General features: G+C 36.4%; 3 protein-coding genes and 1 long non-coding RNA gene across 6 annotated transcripts; 2 read left to right on the forward strand and 2 right to left on the reverse strand.

The window, feature by feature from the left end:
- Positions 1-91: 91 nt before the first annotated feature.
- On the forward strand, positions 92-1,988 carry LOC112098847. Its single transcript, XR_002905897.1, has 2 exons — positions 92-330; positions 1,682-1,988. It is a non-coding gene; the product is annotated as an uncharacterized LOC112098847 (long non-coding RNA).
- Positions 1,989-2,464: 476 nt separating this feature from the next.
- LOC18043608 lies at positions 2,465-3,127 on the reverse strand. Its single transcript, XM_006435884.2, has one exon. The coding sequence runs from the start codon at positions 3,018-3,020 to the stop codon at positions 2,601-2,603; it is 420 nt and encodes a 139-aa protein (XP_006435947.1). The 5' UTR covers positions 3,021-3,127; the 3' UTR covers positions 2,465-2,600.
- A 219-nt stretch (positions 3,128-3,346) lies between these two features.
- On the reverse strand, positions 3,347-16,757 carry LOC18043609 (E3 ubiquitin-protein ligase SHPRH). Of its 2 annotated transcripts, none has more exons than XM_006435885.2 (20): positions 16,486-16,757; positions 15,223-16,045; positions 14,905-15,111; positions 14,683-14,744; positions 13,465-13,930; positions 12,917-13,117; positions 11,855-12,110; positions 11,198-11,438; positions 10,912-11,081; positions 10,196-10,777; positions 9,686-9,852; positions 9,153-9,369; positions 8,878-9,075; positions 7,764-7,880; positions 7,303-7,545; positions 6,404-6,611; positions 5,557-5,774; positions 5,218-5,369; positions 4,344-4,608; positions 3,347-4,211 (listed from the first exon to the last, which is right to left on the reverse strand). In XM_006435885.2, exons 2-20 carry the CDS (start codon positions 16,041-16,043, stop codon positions 3,945-3,947), a joined length of 5,058 nt encoding a protein of 1,685 aa, XP_006435948.1. In that variant the 5' UTR covers positions 16,044-16,045; positions 16,486-16,757; the 3' UTR covers positions 3,347-3,944. The 2 variants fall into 2 exon arrangements, with proteins under 2 accessions (XP_006435948.1, XP_024042151.1); XM_024186383.1 differs by having other exon boundaries at positions 15,223-16,048.
- Positions 16,758-16,827: 70 nt separating this feature from the next.
- Positions 16,828-19,836, forward strand: LOC18043610 (probable RNA-binding protein EIF1AD). 2 transcript variants are annotated; one of them, XM_024186384.1, is made up of 5 exons: positions 16,828-17,145; positions 17,849-17,972; positions 18,578-18,653; positions 19,033-19,159; positions 19,540-19,836. In XM_024186384.1, exons 2-5 carry the CDS (start codon positions 17,859-17,861, stop codon positions 19,739-19,741), a joined length of 519 nt encoding a protein of 172 aa, XP_024042152.1. In that variant the 5' UTR covers positions 16,828-17,145; positions 17,849-17,858; the 3' UTR covers positions 19,742-19,836. The 2 variants fall into 2 exon arrangements, with proteins under 2 accessions (XP_024042152.1, XP_024042153.1); XM_024186385.1 differs by lacking the exon at positions 16,828-17,145 and adding an exon at positions 17,727-17,756.
- Positions 19,837-19,918: the final 82 nt, after the last annotated feature.

A 19,918-nucleotide genomic window follows, 5' to 3' on the forward strand; every position in this document is an offset into this window, starting at 1 on the left:
CAACCCAAAATGATTCCTGATCTCCACCGTTCCATAAAAAACTAATCCAACGGTGTAAATTGCATCGGAAATTCTTATAAGGCTGCCGAGCATCTCTGTAGAGGAAGAAGGAAAAACGTTGGATTGGTGGTCATTGACATTGGCATTCGACGAACAAAGATTTGGTGCATTAAAAAGCTTGGTTAGGGTTTATAGATCCAAGAAGAAATGGCAGGCGAAGCTTCGATGTTGAAGTTTCTGAAGCCGAAGTCGCGTCTGCAACCCGTAGACGTACAGGCCGCCGCCTTCTGGGGTGTTGCTGCTGTGTCCGGTGCTCTTTACCTCATCCAAGTATTTTCCTTTTCTTTTGTTCATTTCGTTTTACCATTAAATCTTGATTTATTATATTTGTGCTCTTCTTTTTTTCCTCTTTTTCTGACGATTGTAGAGAAGCTATTGATTAAAAATCCGAACTTTATGTCTCTGATCTTATCTTCTGCTGCTTTCACGACACAAAAAGAATTGGTCTTTTCTACTTTGATCCGAATTTTGTTTGGAATTTATATTCTTTTTTTTTTGGAAATTGCTAGTTATATGTTCAGGCTTCCTGTATATGCTTATGAATGATGGTATACATGTAAGCCCTTTTTCTTCTTCTTTTTTTTTTTTTTTTGGTTATTGAATAACGATTAGGATTTGAGCCAATTTTTTACTGCTGTGTCTAATAACTAATCTGGAGAGACTTGCTGTAAGAAATGAGATGGGAAATGCGGGGACTGTTGAATTTGTTGTCATAGTGTCATTGAGCTTCTTTTACCTTTAGAAGTCATTTATTCTCCCTATGGTGATTGGTTCCTTTTTGCAAGAAAATATGTGCTCTATAATAACAGTGGAACTAAGGTAAAAGATGTATTTGTTCCTTCTAAATTAGTAGAAAGCATATAAAAAGTTCGCCGAGGATGTCTTTTTTGTGTTTTGTCTTTTTCACCAGCATAGGAGCACATATGTTATGAGGCATAACTGAAAATAAGAAATTCGAATTAGGGTAGGCATTAAACAAACTGATATCAAATGAATAATTGGAAATTTGGGGATATTACATCGATAATTAAATGGTTTGGCAGCTTGTGTTCACACCAAATTGGTAGAGAGGCAGAGCCAAGTCAGTTATATGCAAACATGTTTCTAATTGCCCTATAGAAATGATGAATGTTTTTAATACATATGTCATGTTTTTGTGTTCATGGATTCTTATGCTATGTTATAGGTTATTTTATGCTTCTTTATTCCTTATACCTTTTTTTGACTGATTTTGTTGATTTTCTTCGTTGAGGTCTTTATATATTTCTAATGATGTCCGCGGTTCTAGTTACATATTGGTGTCTAATCATGTTTTGGAGATTGTTGGTTCAAGTGTTTTAAAATCACTTATGATTTGTTTAGTTTTTTGAAGTTGTTCTTTCCGGTCATTTGGACTTCTTCTTTTGTCTTTTCTTTTTCAAGCAAACATACTTTATGTAATTGGTTGGTTAGTGGTGATATTCTGAAAATGGCTGTTTTGTATTTTGAGAACTTTTGTTTCTGTTGCACAGTTTGGGGAATTTTAGAGGGTTTTCATATCAAAATGCACCCTTTTATTGTCTCTTACAATTGATTAGGTTGACTGGAAATTATGCTAAACATTATGTTTTCTCCTCCCCAGCCATTTGATTGGTTGAAGAAGACCTTTTTGGAGAAGTCTGAAGAAAAATAAAATTGACGTTGACGATCCGGTGAAGCTTTTTGATGTCTGCTTTTGGGTTGTGGATGAGAAGAACATGGACATATTTGTTCTGAAATAATGTAGTTTCATTTTCTACTTCATGTCCTAAGGCCTTTTGGCATTTAACTTTTGAGAATATTTGATTTGCTCAGACCCGCAAGTTTGTGTTAATTTTCATTGAAATTTCTTCGTGAGCATTCTCGCGCCCTTTCTCCTTAAAAAGGAAGTGATAAAATTCTTTTTCTTTCATTGAAATTTTATCCTCCACAATTTATTTATATTTATCCATGCATGGTTTCAATTGTGTTGATTGCGATGCTTTCTCATACAGAGATAATGAAGAACTGACCTTGCCTTAAAGGGGCAGGTTAAATTTTTCACTTACTATTGCCCTGCAATAACTTGGGGAAACTAATTTTGATGAATGTGATTTAAAGTTTGGTTTGGGTATTTTAATTTATGACTCTTTCCGATTGTGTTCATCTGGTTTTTACCTTGCCCGGCAGGGGGTCATTGAATATTCTCATATTCTCAGGCTACGATTTGCTGCTGCTTCTCCAAATTGAGCAAGGAGAAAACGTTTGTTATATACAGAATCTTAGTGTTGTTTTAATGAACTTTGGGCATAATACTGTTTTCTCGTGCGCGTGAAAATGAGAATGCATGATATAGTGGAAAACAGAAAACCATGAATGAAAGAAAAAAAATAGAACACAACCAGAATCACTGAACCAGATGTTTTCATTGTTTATTATCAACATAATTATTTCTGCCACATACAGTTTTATCTTGACTGATAAAAAAATGGCCATGGTGTGTGGGTGGTAACAGTACGACGACCAAATCAAAGTCAAGAAGATTAATGGGATGAGCTGCTAATGCTACGCTCCTTCAGAGCCTGGAAAACTCTGGAACTCTTGTCAAAAATCTGGGCTCTTCTGTTGTAATCAGTAGGTTCTTTTCCTTCGTCATCGCCCATGATAGCTTCTGTTTCCAGGCACTCCAACAATTCCACCATGCCTGTCCTGTCCTTGCATTTTCCTCTCGAAATTTCCATTTTTAGCCACTCTTCCTCTTCCGACTTCATCTCAGCTTCCAGTCGCTTCTCCAATTCCGACACTGACAAAGCCACACACCCAGCGGCCTGCCTATTCTTGCTCTTACATTGCTGCCCAAATTTCAAGCTTCCAGAGGGGTTTCCACACTGTTTCGAAAAGTGTTTGGTCTTGTTCCTAACGAGATTTCGTACATTCGAATAACAAAGAGACGTTGCTTCCATATTCGCCTAGTGGTGTGCTGCTTCTGGCTTTGGTGGGCTTCATATGGAAGCCATTTGGGGGCTCAAAACTTTAACAGCCTTTCATCGGGACACGTGTCACCAGGTTGGTGGACTGACGGATGACATGCAAGAGTGCGAGGAACGTGTAAAACGAAGGTGGACTTTTCTAGATTGAGGAACCAGAGAACAAGGCATGCGCTCCAAAGTGTGGTAGCCACGTCCTTGTCAAATTCTTATTTCTAAGACGAAAAGTAAAACTTATCCTGCTGAATGGGAGTTTATAACTTCTGCGACTAAAAAGTCTGAGGTGGTTGCAAATTTCGTTTGGGTAATTCTTTGAATGTGCTGACATTCACATTATATGGTCCATGCACAGCGTGCAAGTGTTCCGACTTAAAAATACAACTAAATCCTCAATAAAGATGCTAGCCATTCATGAAACTCAATCCCATGTGGGAAGATTATCAAGTTTTGGGAGCAAGAAATGAGATTTTCGAATTTGTTCCACAACGGAAGAAAACAAAATACTTGTTTATTTGCCGAAACAAATAAAGTATTTGCATTTTAATTTGCTCTGCTAATTTTCAGGCAGTGTGTTCAACAACTGAGTGAATTAGTTGGACGGAAAGCTAGGCTAAACTCGTTGCGTACAGATACCGAACTCTTTTAAGGGGGGAAAAAGAAAAGAAAAGAAAGAATGTAAATTTTATATAATGTGGCTGTTTCGCCATCAAATTTGAGTATTCCCAGCTTGCTTTTGATGCTTCAGCTTTGCTTCCCTATTTTCACTCCCGAAATTGGGATGGGATGGCATTCTTCTGTTAAGTGCCATTCACACTGGTCAAGGTAGCGACAGCCTGCTGGAGTTGATACCAGAATGCTTGAATTCCTGGGCTTATGAGAAAATGATGGTACAAATATCATTCATTGTGCTTGCTCTCTATGTTCCTTGAATCTTTTCTCAGCTGCTATAGCAGCAGCAACGGAAGGAGGCAAATGCCGCAGACTTTCAGTATCAGTTGGCTTTTCATCACTTTCTGGTATTGTGGAAGGGCCTGATGCGAATAGTGATTCAATATCTTTCAGCCTCAAAAGAGGCTGATCTTGGTTTTTCGTGTTCCCGCTAATAAATGAACTCGTGTTCCTGCCTCTGTTTAGTTTGTATATGCTTTCTTCAACTGTATTTTTAACCTAACATGATAAAGTAAACAAGAGACAATGAATTACGTGGTACAATAATCCATGTATAATCCAATACATTCTCGTTTAAAAATGAAAATAAATTATATGAAAGAAAAAAGGTATGTAGAAAGATGAACATACAATAAATCGATGAACAAGTGTTCTATTCTCCTGCCCAATTCGGTGCACCCGGCTGATTGCTTGAGCTTCTGCTGCTGGGTTGAGTAGTGGCTCAACAAGAACAACATGTTGTGCTTCTAAAAGATTAAGGCCATTGGCTCCATGTTGGATCAAGAGTAATAACACTTGAATAGGCTTTGGCTCTGGCTGCTGGGCATGTGTCTTGTCAGTTCTTTCTGCAGAGCGTTTCTGTGCTGTAAATTTGCTGATGGCAACTTGTGATTTTCTGCACTTGCAAAGCCATAATCATACACAAGAGCATATGTTGAAGCACAGCAAACAGCTTAATCTATATCAAAAAATTCTCCAATGACTGATTTTTCCTTCGTTTTTTGCTGCAATGTCATTAAAAGTTCAAGACTTGTCATAGATAAGAGATGATTAGATTACTTGTCTCTCCCTCTCTCTGCACTTCTCATCCTCCCTCTCTCTTTACAAGTTCTAATACAGGATTAAGCAAATGACAACTATTTTGAAGAAATGAGAAAGCTGTTACTAATAAAAGAGAAAAATGAGAAAAAAGTGACCGGAAGTGCACTATCAAATCACAAAGGAAGAAATAAGAAATAGACACCACATTTGATGCTATTGTTTTTTATGTTCAGTCATCTAAACATTCATCTTTTCTCAGCCCCTATAAATGTGCAAAATATTCATATTATCAACGTAATCTTCTTGCTGTGTATGGAAATTGTTCTGTTACCATTCTGGAGTCTTCGAATGATTCACTCACTTTTTCAAATTAGTTACCAATACATTATACAGAGTGCCTTTGCGCAGCTAAGTCCACAGAATCAGCATAAATCATAATAAACTTTCTAATAGATCATCTTACCTGCCTCCTTTCATCTTGATGCAGGTGATATTGTTAGCGATGAAGGCATGCTCTAACACATCAAGGACATCATTCCAACTTGAGAAAACAAGAATTTTTGCTTTTGGATTGGTAGATTTGATCCACAAAATTCTTCTAGTAACTGCTTCAATCTTCATAATACCACACAAGACTTAGCAAGTTAGTCATACAAACTTCAATCTTCATAACACCCCACATCAGCGCTACACACATTAGGTTCTTCTTTCTAGTTTCCCTCCCCAAACACTTTTCTCAATCTTATTAGGTGGGTGTTTGATAATTTCCAATAAATTTATGATGTAACAATGAGAAGTTTACCTTTGTTCCATAGGAACCTTGGACAGTGAAAGATTCTTCACCCTTTTCACAATCTTGAACTCCATGCGGCATATCAGAATTACAAGATTTGTCTTGTCTGTCATCAGCATAAGCAATATTACCAATATCTGTACGCTGCCGACATGTTGGACACATTACCCATTCATTTTTAACTTTATTATCATGAATTAGTCTCTGCTCAGTCATTGCAAAAAAACCTGGGGAAAGAAAAATTCGAATAAAAAGTCCATCAGTGGCACTATCAGGTAAAGAGAAAATCCTTCAGAAAGTTGAGAAACTGAGACAGTCTAAAGGTCACACACCAATAAAGAAAGAGGAGCAGGGGTAAGTAGCAAAAGATTTAACCCTATGGCCTTCGTTTACTCAATTACAGGATTCCACAAGTAGAAAATAACGGGAATGATTAATGGCATGTTCATCCAATTAAACTGTTTAGGCAAGATCATACATGTGAATTGATGAAGATGCTCATAAAAGCAACTGATCTTTTTGTTTCCAGAAGAATATCATTTCATTCGACATTATGATTGATAATTTTTCATGATAATTTTTCATTACATAGCCTCCTCGCTGAGTTCCATACGCTAATTTATACAATTATACTAGCTATCCGAGGATGTTTCTCAAAAGATTCATCCCATAGAACTCACCATGTGAATTGCAATAAATTTATTTTAATAATTATGAGACATTCATTAATCAATTGATGAGTGCCACATCACGTATCATCTCATTTAGGATGAATCTTTTGAGCTAAGTTTTGTAATATGCAGAATTATTCTTGTAAGGCATTAGCAAAACCATCCTTTGATTGCATAAAACTTACATTTACAACATGTAAAATGCCCGCATTGAAAAACCATCTTTTGGTTGCCTAGTTTCTCTTGACATATTGGGCATGTTTCCTCGTCAGCTTTGGATAGGGATTCAATTCTATGTTTCGTAGAATTTGAAATGGTAACCACCTCTTCAGTCATCGAGGAAATATTTGAACTTTCTTCTAAAGGTAATTCTTCTTTGGATTTTGCCAAACCCTGAAAGGCAAAAGAGTATATTAATTTTTAAGTTAAGAAAGAAGCAAGTACTTTAAAAAAAAAAAAAAAGGTTCCATGAAAATGAATAAGTAGGTCTACCAGGTTCTACTTACTCATATAAGAAAGATAAATAAGAAACCAAAATTCAAACTACTTGCTTTCCTCTATAATCCTCCAGTTCATTTTCTAAATAGAATCATCCGGCATACCCTACAAGGGAGTTCCCTCTCCCTCTATAATGATTAGTATTGGGGAGTATATATAGTGGGAAAAAAATAAGGGATAGATCCATACACAGAACAAGAGAAACTATCACAATTCTATTTTGTTAAATTTCTTATCGCCCCCTGTAAGTAGGGTACAAAAGAAAATATTTAACATCAGGCGACATTTACATATGCTGACAGACGCATGCCCATTAGCACAAACTCATGCATATCATCAAGTAATATTGGTGTTAGATGATAGCTTTTGCATTATCAATGTAGCTAGGTAACACTCCTAAGTTGAGTATTAGACACAATAATGGATGAATCTTCTTTCTTTCAAATAAGTGACCCAAACTAAAAACTATCTGATCATTAACTCTGGGTCCCATGCTCCCATGTTCCTATTTAAGCTACCATTATTCAGCGACAAAAGAGAGAAATTTATTTTGGATGTAAAAGATTCAAAAACACTCTGTGCTTACCTTCAAATACCGGAGCTTGCCCTTAACTTGTGACAGCAAGGTCATAGATATGAACTTTTCACTAGAGTTGGTCACGCTAGCTGATGCTAGTTCGTCTGGACTTAAAGCATCAACAGATGTATCGTTATCATCTTCTTTTAGATGCAGCCGTGTTGTTGCCATCCTAATTTCATCATGAGCACGGAGAAACTGAGCTTGAGCAGTCGCCAAGGACCTTGCATTGGCATACTCCTTTCGCATGGCCTTATTTAAATGAAAAAGCAAAAGAGGGGAAAAAAAAATCAGATTTTGAAAAAAAACCCAGAATGCTTGCATGCAACAGTATCAACAAGTCCTCCATACCAGAGCAGAAAACTAGAACCGGTAATTATTACAATCTCCTTCAATAATTCAATGATAGAAAAACTATCAGAGAATGTCTCATAGTCACTAACAGCATGAAAGAATCCACCAGGCTATACCTCCAGTATGTGTAGTTGTTTGCTGGATGCTGAGATAGCCTCCCTTCCCAATTGAGTCTTACAATAATTCTTTATAACTCCAAGAATAACCTCCAATTCAGAAGGAGATTTGGAAACCTATCAAGTCAACATATTCAGTAGCAAATAGGTAAAGTAAATTCTATGCATTATTAAAGCAAGGTTATTTTGCTCATCATGAAATGGAAGAAATTTTATTTCCCAAACCATTGCATCAACAAACAAACAATAGGTTCAGAGTGTTGCACCAGTTTCGCAAAAATGAAAAGAGTATTGCACCCCCAAAGCAATCAAATAATGAAACTCAAAAAGTTGGGAATACTTATGGATTATAATTTAACAACTACCCGTCTAATAGCAAGAGAGTTTTGTTGGGAAGGGGATTGTGATTAGTTGCATCATGCAAACAAAACACAATAAACCAAGTTTCCCCGTTGCTGATTGTCAACGGTGGAAACATAACTAGTGAGACACATCTAGCTTTAAATTTCCAACATGTTCTAGCTCAGACCTCACAAAATATAAATCTAGAAATCAAGAAGAATACCAAAAAAATGTAAATAAAGACTGAACGAGAGATGAAAAGAAGATAACAGAGGGCAGAAAAAAAATATGTAATGAAAGAATGCCGGGGAAATACAGTGCACATTTTATCTCAATTAATTACAGAAGGATAAAATTAATTCATTTACCATAGATCTGTGGGCCAGAGAAGCCTAGATAGCCTAAAAGACTAGTAGCAGGCTACCCAAGAAGATAATTCCTTTCTTTGACTTCCTTAACTCTCCTATTCTAAATGAAAGTAGCAAGCTATTTGAAAGCCGGTACTTATAAAAGTGATCTTTTCTGTAAATGAATAATCAACCAGTTTTGTTCAATCATATTTCAGGCAATATTAATTAAAGAATAGGTAAGCAACCTACCTATTTGTAGCACTCATGCTATATTTTGTATTAATAGCCAGTATTGAAAAGAAATTTTCCTTAAAGGGTTTATATTGAAAAGATACTCTGAATTTTGTCAAAGCATAAACAAACTATGGGTAAGCCAACAGAAAACTTCAACACAGAGAAGTGGAAAAGAAAAAGTAACTGACCACTACTGTCTCTCTAACATCTCTCCTTTTTATTTCTTCATTACCAACACTTGATGAAGTTGAATTTTTATTTGGCTGTGATAAGTACCAATAAAATTGATTAAGTGAAGAATTCTTTTTCTGTAAATCTACAGCCTCTTCAGCAGATGCAATGTCTCCTTGTGATTTCTTGAGACGAAACAGCCTTGCCTCATAATCCTGTGGAAATGACTCATCTATAAGTTTACAATAAGTTTAAACATACAATAAGTTTACAGCAAGTTTGAATACCAAACCTGAAATGACTCATCTAGTTCACAATGAACACAAATGGGGCCATCACCAACACCATAGCAAATTCGGCAATGCCTCATGCGATCCATGTCCTCTTCTTTTGGTTTCTCCATTGTCTGATCAATTTCTAAAAGCCGATCAAGCAATGTTTTCCTAGAGGCTTCCAATTGATCCAAACTAGACTGGATATGATACGTCAAGCCACTTATGCTTCGGTACCTAGATTAGAAGCAATACAAATTAATTAATTCCCACACAAAATAATCATGAGCCAAGGTTATATTAAAAATACACATATTCTAGTCCTCATCTCTTGGTAGTTGCCCAAACTGCTGGCATCAGGACTTCCTTCAGATTACTTTAAGACAATCAGAAGAAAAGCATCTTCCCTCAACAAGAGTATGAGCATCAACCTTGAGATAGAGATGTACTACCAAAAAATGACACAATTTCAAATAAAAACAAGAAGCAGAAGCAAAAAATGATTGTGCATATGCACCCCAAAAGAGATATAACATTTCAAAGACTCACTAACCGGGATGCGGTTCTCAATGCCCTTGATTTGTTTAGACTTCCTGAGATTGCTTCTTCAATTTTTCTGATCAACTCTGCTGAGAAATCTTTGTTTCCCTCAGCATGATGAAGGGCTTCCAACCACCAAGCACTGTATTGCTTTTCTCTGTCATCCAATGCATTGCAAACCTTCAAAAAGAAAACACAATACTTAGGTCCTTTCCTAGGAATTTAAGTAATTGGGATTAATGGTTACCGAACATGGTATTAGAACGATGTTAACAAGAGGTATCTATTTGAATCCCGCATTCTATTACTGTGTTTGGATCCATGTGTCATGCATGAGGTCATTTGTGCTAAAATTCACAAGAAAATCTGTTAATTATATTCAGCTATGCACATCGAGAGATTAATGGTTCCAAGGAATATTTATACGCCAATGCGCACGGATTTACATGTGGTCAGTAGAGAGACTTTGGATCCTATCACGAGTCCAACACATTAAAGATGGATTTGGTTGAAGGAAATGAACCTGCATGTATGATTTTCTAAACTCTTGTTGAGCCACTGATAGCTTTACGCTAAATCCAGACAAGTATTTTTGCTTCAAGTTCTCGCACACTGTAATCAAAGATGCATCATCAAAGGATGAGGATGACACACAGCAATCAGATTTTCTGTCACCATTGAAGCCATTTTCTGATAGGTCAGAAAGGTGACCAGATGGATCCTCAGCATCAGTAAAATCCGAATTCTCTTCCCTGCTCACTCTTTGACACTTCCGAGCATTTTCATCGCATGTTTCAATGCTGTGTATCTTAAAGGCCTTCTCAGAGCATCCAGGGAAATGTTGTTCGTTTTGGGAGAGTTCTGTTGCGCAGTTTGCAACCATTGGAAGAATCTCTGTAAGATTGTGATGAAGGTGAATATTCAATAAAGGGTCCAGGCGGAAGTCTTCAGAATGTTCTTCAACTACAGCCATTGCTTCCTTGTACAAAGATACAGCTTGAGAGAGATTTTTCTCAATCAATGCTATTCCTGCAAGACCATTTAAGGCCATAACCAACTTCCTGAGGGCTTCCTCCCCTTCAATCTTGGTCTTACCAATAAGAACCTACAAACAGACATTCCTTGAAAGATTGAGATCCACTTGTTTTTTTTTTTTTTTTTCAAATTCCTTTGTGTGGGGGAAGAAAAAAGGGAAAGAAAAAGAAAACTAGAATGACTTAATTAGTCAGCAAAACCCACCATTAGTATTTCATCCATTGACAAAGGGGATTGTTGCAAAGAACGCAGTCCAGAGCTTCCCACTTGAGGATGGCAGCAGGCCTGGCGAAGTTTCAAGAGTGAGTACAGAAGCTTTGCAGCCTCCGCATGCGTAATTATAGGGTTGTCCAAAGCATCAGAAGATGCATGACCTGTCAGAAAACAGCATGAAGATATAGCAAGTCAAAGAAGTGGACTACTTCCAATCAAAGATTGGTACATTGCATTAACTAAAATCTAATGAAGTTGCAGGACTTCCATTAAAAACCTGGGACATTTCTTTTGAGAATATCGTCTTTCAAACGTTGAATAACTTCACGAGCATACCCAACACATTTCTCGTGTTGGCTCTGATAGAAGTGCTCTTCAATTGGTGAAAAGGTAAGCCAAGATACACACTCCTCCTGAGGGGGAAGCTGCAGCTCATCTGAAACATGTACTTTGGAAGAACGCCACATGATCTCCTTAAAGAACTTATGAGTAAACTCCATTGCTCCTACAACTCCGTTCTGCCAAGCAAGGAGCAAAAGAACAAGCAAATCATAATTCAAACAGCTAATTGAACAGAATGGAAGCAAGTAAGACGTTTGCATGATAAGGTCAATACAAGGAACTAAAAAATACAGAAGAAAGCATTTGTGAGTATTGAAAGCTGCATTGACATAGCAAATAATAATGATGGAGTGTGTCTGATACAACCTTAAGTTCCATGGTCAAACTACTAGTTAAGCAGCTGAAAGTATTACGAGACGATGGTAAGGAAAATGAGATAGGATCAGCTAAAGAAACTTATAAAGAAAAAGAAGCAACATTAATTGAGGTTATGCAAAATGAACATTCCTATTGTATGTAGCTTTAGCAACCCAAAAGTCACCTGGAAAATTCCTGATCAGTAGAAACATAATAAATGTACTGAACTTCATACCTCATATGGATCTCTTATAACTTCAATCCACCACCTAGAGTTATTGAACGGGCTTGATTTAAGAAATCGTAGAAGTCCATACAAGTCATCAAGTTTACGTTGTATAGGAGTCCCTGTAATACACCATCGATGCTTAGCATATAACCGTAGAGCCATTTCTGTGGCAGCAGCAGCATTACTCTCCACCATTTGAGCTTCATCCAAACAAATTCTCCACCAAAATATTCTGGTCAGAAGAGTTGGAATAACAGGGTACCTGCAGAAAGTGACCAGGACATATATTTTAAAAATTCAGTTCAGAAAGCTCTTCATAGAAAAAGTCAGTAGAATTTCAAAGACAAGATAGTTGAGGAAATAATAAAATATATGACAGTACGATTGCAGAATTCATTTAAAACACATAGTTATGGTGTTTACTTTTGTTAGAAAATCAGATAACATCGAAGCCAACTGTAATTCCTAATTAATCTACCAAAGACGAAAGAAAATAAAATGAGCTGAAGTCAACTATAATAATCATAATTAAAATTATAAAATGAGCTGAAGACAATTCATTCAAAATTACTCAGCTACATGCATATTTGTTGAAATGGTATCTGGAATTTAACCATCTTAGAACCTTTTTTTCCTTTTTAAGATTACAGACCATCTTAGAACCTGAATTCTTGTACTTGGATCCAATTGGAATCTTAGACAACCAGACGAACGTCACAAATATTGTGTTTAGGGTAATCCCTTATACATGAATCATATGTGAAGACCAGCATTGTCTCTACTGATTCCTAGAAAAAGAAGAAATAAAGGCAGAGAGAGCTATAGAGTGTGTAAATTATGAGTCAAACGGATTATGTGTATGAGTGTGATTGACATCAGAGTTTTGTAAATCTCCTGTTAACTGTAAATTGCAGTCAAAATCCTTTAGTAGGAATTTTGCAAAAGCTACTAACTTATGCTCTACATTATCTAGAAGCTCAAGTTACACTTACAAAATAAGATCCCAATTTTTATCAGCCACAGATGTTAGTTGTAAAAACAATTACAAATCACAAGTTATGAAGAAACCTCTTTTGAAATCTCATGAAGCGCCGATCACCTTCATGTCTATCAGAATCATGCGACAGATCCTCCTTAAGCACATCATAAGTAGTTAAGACAATGTCTGCACCGACAAGTTCACTAATGTCCATTATGGATGTATCTGAAAGAGAAGAATTTCTTGCGCCTTCATAGATACAAGTTTTCAAGGAACCTGGACGTGTGTGACTAACAAAGTAAATAACAATTAAAAGGTCAGTTAGTACCACAAGCAATGCATCAAAAGAATTGAATTATCAAGTGAATTTTGCTTTAAATAAAACGAAAACTTATTATAAAAAAATTCACTCAAAAGAAGTGAGAGGAATCAGCAGTTATGGAAGCCAGAGCACATGACTTGAAAGTCAATAATGAAATAAAAAGTTACTTAGAAACATGAAGTGGGTTTGATTCATATTTTGCAACTTCATTTTCAAAATTTAAGAAGAATTCTCTCCTTTTTTTTGCACCACTCTGCACCCTAACAGATTCAAGAAATTGTAAGTTCCCAGAGACAAATCAAGCAAGAGGTATACCGTGTTATTTCAGCATCCCATTGGGCCAATATAGGTGCTGGACAGACTATCAGAGTGGCACCTGTAGCAACAGGAGAATCAGTAGCTTCAATCAGTTCGTCACACCACTGGCAAATGTGTTCTCCATCTCGTACAACTATATTGGTCATGTCTTTTTTTCTTGTGTGCTTTTTTAACTCAAATGTTGACCTTCTCTTTTTGCCCCTTGGGGAATAACCAACACAATCGGCATGTTGCCAAGCATCACAGATGTCACACTGTACCCATAATCCCTTGTATTTCCGGCTTTCACTCACAGCTCCACATATGCACTCAACACGCTCTCTTTTCAATCGTCTTAGATTAACTTTCTGGTCATCAGTAACTTGCACAGCAGTATCAATAAATATACTATCATCAGATGCTGGCTTCCGATGAGCAAAGATGCAAGCAAGAAGCTCTACTGTTTTTCCCAAGCCCATCTCATCTATTACAGTCACAAGAGTCCATAGCCAATGCAAGTAAAACCATATCAGAAATGAGTACACTTGTAACTGCTAAAGAATTAAAAGTTATTTGAAAATAAAGCCACAAATTTAAGACAATGTATATCAGTTCTCTAGCGATTCAATGAAACTTTCACATCTAATATAGTCCAGGGGCAGAATAAGAAAAATGGGTGTATATGTACTCAATCGAAGAATATAATCTTAAGCAAATTCCTTCATCAACACTCCTCCCAAGAGACACAGAGAGCTTTAATTGGCATGCATGGACAGAGGAACATGGAGGCATTTTCTTATAGGAGCCAGTTTCATGACTAAACACCCCTCACAACTCATGCATACATGTTCAGGTTACTTTTTTAGCTAAGGTATGCACTATGGCAAATCTAAGCACTGAAATCCAAAGTGATCCTTGATGCTTGGGCATCCAACCAAGTCCTCTCACATAGCAGACAGATTGAAGACAGAGGTAGAGACAGAATAGTAAGTTGTTTAATAATTTTATATCTGACATTGTTTGGTGTGCGGAAGTGGAACTCTTTAGGAAACAACAATGGTCATCAGTTAGACTCACCCAGGGCCTTTGACAACTAGGTTCTAACAAATATTCAATAAAGGAAAACATCAAATTTCAGTTGAAAAAATCAGTCTTTTGAGAATATTAATGGGCCATTGTACAAAATACTTCATATCCCACAACATATAATCAAATTGCAGAAGCACAATAACTTACCAGCAAGAATACCACCAAAGACATAGGATGAAGTGTAATCTGGGGATAATGACAGACTTCCACTGAAGATAATATGCAAGAAAGAATTAGGATGTAGACAGAGACAACTAGGACTCACATATAGTAAAAGCAATATAGACAATGATATGATTATTTTCTTTTGAGACACCCCCCCCCCCCCCCCCAAACCACACCAAATCATTAGAAAAAGAAAAAGGATACCTGAATGGATTATAAAACAGTGTTGAATAAGTGTCAAGAAAATCCATGGGCATACATAGAGGAGAAAAGAACTGACTTCTTTCCCTTTCACTTGAACTTGCTGAATCTCCTTTCTCTCTCTGTACCATCCAGTATGCTGCACGACGCTGGTATGGCCTCAGCAAAGGAAGCAAGTCAGGTAAATCTTCTTCAAGCATAGGTTCTGCTCTGTACAGAGTTGAACCAAAAAGTGTTAGGAGTTCATAAGATACAACTTTTGCTATTATAACCAATCGAAGGATAAACAATTGTGATCATGGATGAAATGCTGAGACTCACTTTGATCGCTTAATGGCTTCATAAAACCTTGCCACATCAAAACTAGCATGCTTCTGCGATGCAGAAACATCATTTTTTGTCCTTGTCATCAACTCGACATCCATTTCCATTGATTTACTAACTCCATACCTAGCCTCCGAAGTCAAAACTTCTGGACGGAGCCAAGACATGACATTAATCATACTCTTTTTCCATGTCTTCCTGCTATTTTCTAGAAGTGACTCACAAGCATCAAACGCACTCTTAAGTATCTCCACTCTCACCCTGAGCGATGACATGTCCTCTGAAAATGTAATGCCTAGAGTCGGCCTCAATGTCAAAAACTCCATGCTTGCCAGATGGACAAGACCAGTAATACCCTCATCCGGTGCATCAAAACTCCCAGATAACATAATCTTACATGTTTCCATTTCTTCCTCCATGCATTTTTCAACAAATTCCAAGGTTACATCATTCGAGGACAACAAAGGCCAATGACCCAACTTAATGCGCCCAATAAACTCATTTACATGGCACACATGAAGCCTTAAGGTATATCTGGACACCTGATAAAAATCCTCACTAATTATAAAACCAGAAAATTCTTCTCGTAACTTCAAATCTGTTAGGACAATTTCAGAAATATCAAGGTGCTCATCCAAAAGCCAACAAGTCCTATTAACTTCCACAAAAAATGGATGATCAACATCAGCAAGTTCCTCTTTTTCTGGTTGCTCACTTCCATGTGGTTTCTGCTTATTCGATTCTGATTCAGTTGTATTATTGTTTTCTAGGGTCACACCACCTGATCGATGTGGACGGGATTGCTTCCTTCTACCCATCACTACTGAGCAAAATAGGAAGTAATGAATACCATATATAAGAACGTAAAATTACTTAAAAAAGCTCAATTCTCAAATATTATAGAAACAACCAAGAGAAGAACAAACTTCATTAATAAGATGCCAACAATTAAAAACGAATTTTGAGCAACAATTTAAGTTAAGCTATAACTGCAAACTGAAACTAAACAATGAACACAAAAGCATAAGGAAAAGTTAGGAAAAAAATATATAAATGACGCAAACAATTGCATTCACTGCATAGTTAGTGATATTAAATCAAAATAAATGCAATACAGCCTGATTATTTGACCAAAAAGATTGCAATTTTGCTTGATAGATATCAAGAATTACCATGTTCTATAATACATAAAATTATTACTAAAAGTTATACATAAGTAAATAAATAAATAAATAATAAACTTTTTTTTTCCATGCAAACCTATGAATTATATGGGAAAGCTGAGGCCTGGGTGCAGAATGCGCATGTATGTGAGAGAGGAGTTGGCCGGTCGGAGAATGGAAAACACGCGCGAGTTGTGCGAGTATCGTAGATTTTTTATACAATAAGCAGATGGACTTCTATTAAGGGCGACACTAAACCGACAGCAACTGCCAACTTCAGAATAAAACCGGTCCGGCCCGCATCCGTAAGGATCGGAAAGATCCGGATCGAATCCGGAGCTGAATGTAAACGCACCCGAGAACAGAATATCCGGATCCGATTAATTTATATTAAATTAAAATATATATATTAACTTAAATTAAAAACAAAACCTAAGTCTCTAACTCTAATGTCAATATCGTATTCACACAAACACTCGCGGTACTTCACCGGCAACCGCAACCCACAAATTCGTAACGCCCAAATCCCCCAAATCCATAAGGACTATAACACCGTCAGCCTGTCACCATCTGCCTTGCCTAGGCCTAGTGTCGAAGCCTCGCCTGGGCCCGCTGCTGTCGCTGTACGCTACACGCCTCGCCGTCGTCGAAGCCTAGCCTGAACACGCTGCTGTAGCTGCCCGCGTCGCCGTCGTCCAGGCCTTGCCTGATTGGACCGTTCTTGCCAGTGATTTTGTCTTTTGTTTCTATTTTTCTGGTATTATTAATTACATGGCATTTTTATTCTGGTTAATGATTTGGTATTTGGTTGATTGTTTTATTGTATTTAACAAGTTCAATCTAACGTAAAATGTTTAAATTTTAAAATTTTACTGGCATTTAGTTTTCTTTGCTGAATTCAATTTAATTTAATTTTGAGTATTTTTATTTATTAATTTATTTAATTACTTTAATTAAATGCATCAATTTTTAATATAATGTAAATACTTAATTTTTTTTTTCACATACTGTAACCCACTTTATAAATTACTTTAATTAGATTTTGAGATTCGGTTTTAATTTATAAATTGATGAATTTTTAAAATTATATTTTAAATTGTTAAATTTACTTTTCGGATCTACATATTGCGGGCGACTCTGTGGATCCGAATATAAAAATGTCAATCCGAATCTGAATCCAGATGTAAGTACATCTGGATCTAGATCCGAATTTTGACATCCTTAGTCCGACTGTCATCTAATTAAGTGACAGTAACAAATTTTATGAGGGCAATTTCGTATTTTCATTGTATTATTTGGAATAGAAACGTATAGTTCTGTAAAAACGGGCTTAGACTTGGAAATAGCAGTTTTGTAAGCACATTTGGAGTAAAATTCCTCTTCGCGCAAAACCCTAATTTTTGCAAATTTAGGGATTTTAAGTACCTAACTGGTGATTGTTTGATTGTACTCGAAATTAGGGAGAAACCTATGAAAGGAGGAAGAAAGAATTTGAAGAGGGCAGCGGAAGAGCAAAGCTTAACACTTCAAGATGGTCAAAGTATCATGCAAGTGGTGTCTCTTAGAGGTTCTAATCTAATTGAGGTATTCATTAATCCAGAAGTTTACATTTTTATTTAGTTTTGAAATTTTAATTTTGTTTTATTCATTGATCTGTAATAGTGTATGTGGGTTGTTAATATTAAGTTCACTTTAGCTTGTGGTTTAATTTATTAATGTATGCATTTTACCATAATGCTAGCCATTTTATGCTTCTTAATTGCTTAATATCGTTAATTTTATTCAAACATTAGCTCTTAGCATTTGAGTCATTAATTTTAGGCAGCCTTTCAAATAGCTGGTGTTCAATTTTTGTAGGGATCATCTCAGTTCAGTCCATTTTGTTCAAAGATTAATTTTGCTAATAGTTCGATGTGTTATTAATTGAGAGGATATCTTCAATATTCAATTAATTCATCAAATTTTGACCTCCCCAACTCTCTCTGGAATATAGAAATGCTCTTAGTTGTCATATATGGATACGGCAGTATTGCTACAAATAAAATGGATGACTAGATTAATGGCAATTTTTTTCCTCACACTTGTTGTGAATTTTCTTTACCCTGCATAACAATGAGGTTGTTTCTGTGTTTGCTGAATACGCTTCTAAGGTTCCATTGTATTTCTTCTATATTTGGCTCTGTCTTTAGGTATTGGATGCAAAAGGTGAGAAATCACTAGCTCTCTTTCCAGCAAAGTTTCAGAAGAGCATGTGGATAAAACGAGGTTCGTTTCAAATAAGTTCAAATCGAGTCTTCGTTCAAATACTTGAGATTCTAAATCTGCCTATGGATTTGATTTTCGTAATGTGCACTCATTAGTATCATATTTGTTATTTGCTTCCTCGGACATTCTACTGTTGGCTTATATTACTTCTCACCTTAAATGTTATATTCTCTGAACAGTCATACATTAGTTTTCTCATTTTCCAATACCATCAATATATATAGCGGACTTTGGGAAAAACCGTAAACAGTTGTTTGGAAAGTAGTGGAGGCAGGGGAAGTATCAACTTTGTGAACATTCTGGCTTTCATATGCATTCCAGTGGCTGACATTATCTGATATGCTGGAAAATGAGATTAAGTTGGTCTTCAATTGCGCAGGGAGTTTTGTTGTGGTTGACGAAAGTGGAAAGGAGAAGGCAATCAAAGATGGCAGCAAGGTGGCTTGTATTGTAACCAAAGTTCTCTTTTATGAACAAGTTCGTGCACTTCAGAAATCTACAGAATGGTGTGTTCTCTTCACATCTTAGATGTAGCAAATGATCAAATAATTTTCCATATTGCTAGGTCAACTTTCATGTTATTACTCAGGGTAACTAGCAAGTTAAAACCTAGTTCAGCTGTTTAGTAAAAAATAAACATGAATAAAGCTTCATTAACAAAGTAAATAATGAAATGGAGGTTTTGTATGGTTATAATGTAACCATAAACATATGGTTATAATGTAACCATAAAGTTTCAACCATTCAATGGGGCAATTGTACACAATTATAGCTTCCAGATTTGGCCTTTTTTGACTACTTAGCCAATCTACAAAATCAATCCTTGCATCTTTTCTTTCGGGCTGATTTTTTGTTGGTTAAACTTTGCTTCTACTACTTCACCCAGGCCAGAGATTTTCAAGTCTACCAATTCAGATGATGCTAATGGAAGTTTGGAAAGACAAGCCTGCAACCATGAAGAGAATGATCAATCTGAATCCGATGATGATGATGGACTTCCCCCATTGGAAGCCAACACCAATAGAATGAAGCCGATGGAGTTGCAGACACAATCAGAATCTGATTCGGAATCAGACACAGATTCATAAACTATCAATAACTTCGTGTTCAGTTTTGAAGATGTAATTTTTTGCACCCCACCAACATAAAGAATGAAACACGGCTACCATTAATTGTTCGTTCATTTGGTTTTAAGTTTCTGATATGAACCGCCTTTTTTAGTGTCAAATGTCGACAACATAGCACCTATTACCAATTTAAAAGAG

Source organism: Citrus clementina, unplaced genomic scaffold (genome assembly GCF_000493195.1).
Source record: "Citrus clementina cultivar Clemenules unplaced genomic scaffold, Citrus_clementina_v1.0 scaffold_4, whole genome shotgun sequence".
Classification (NCBI taxonomy): domain Eukaryota; kingdom Viridiplantae; phylum Streptophyta; class Magnoliopsida; order Sapindales; family Rutaceae; genus Citrus; species Citrus x clementina.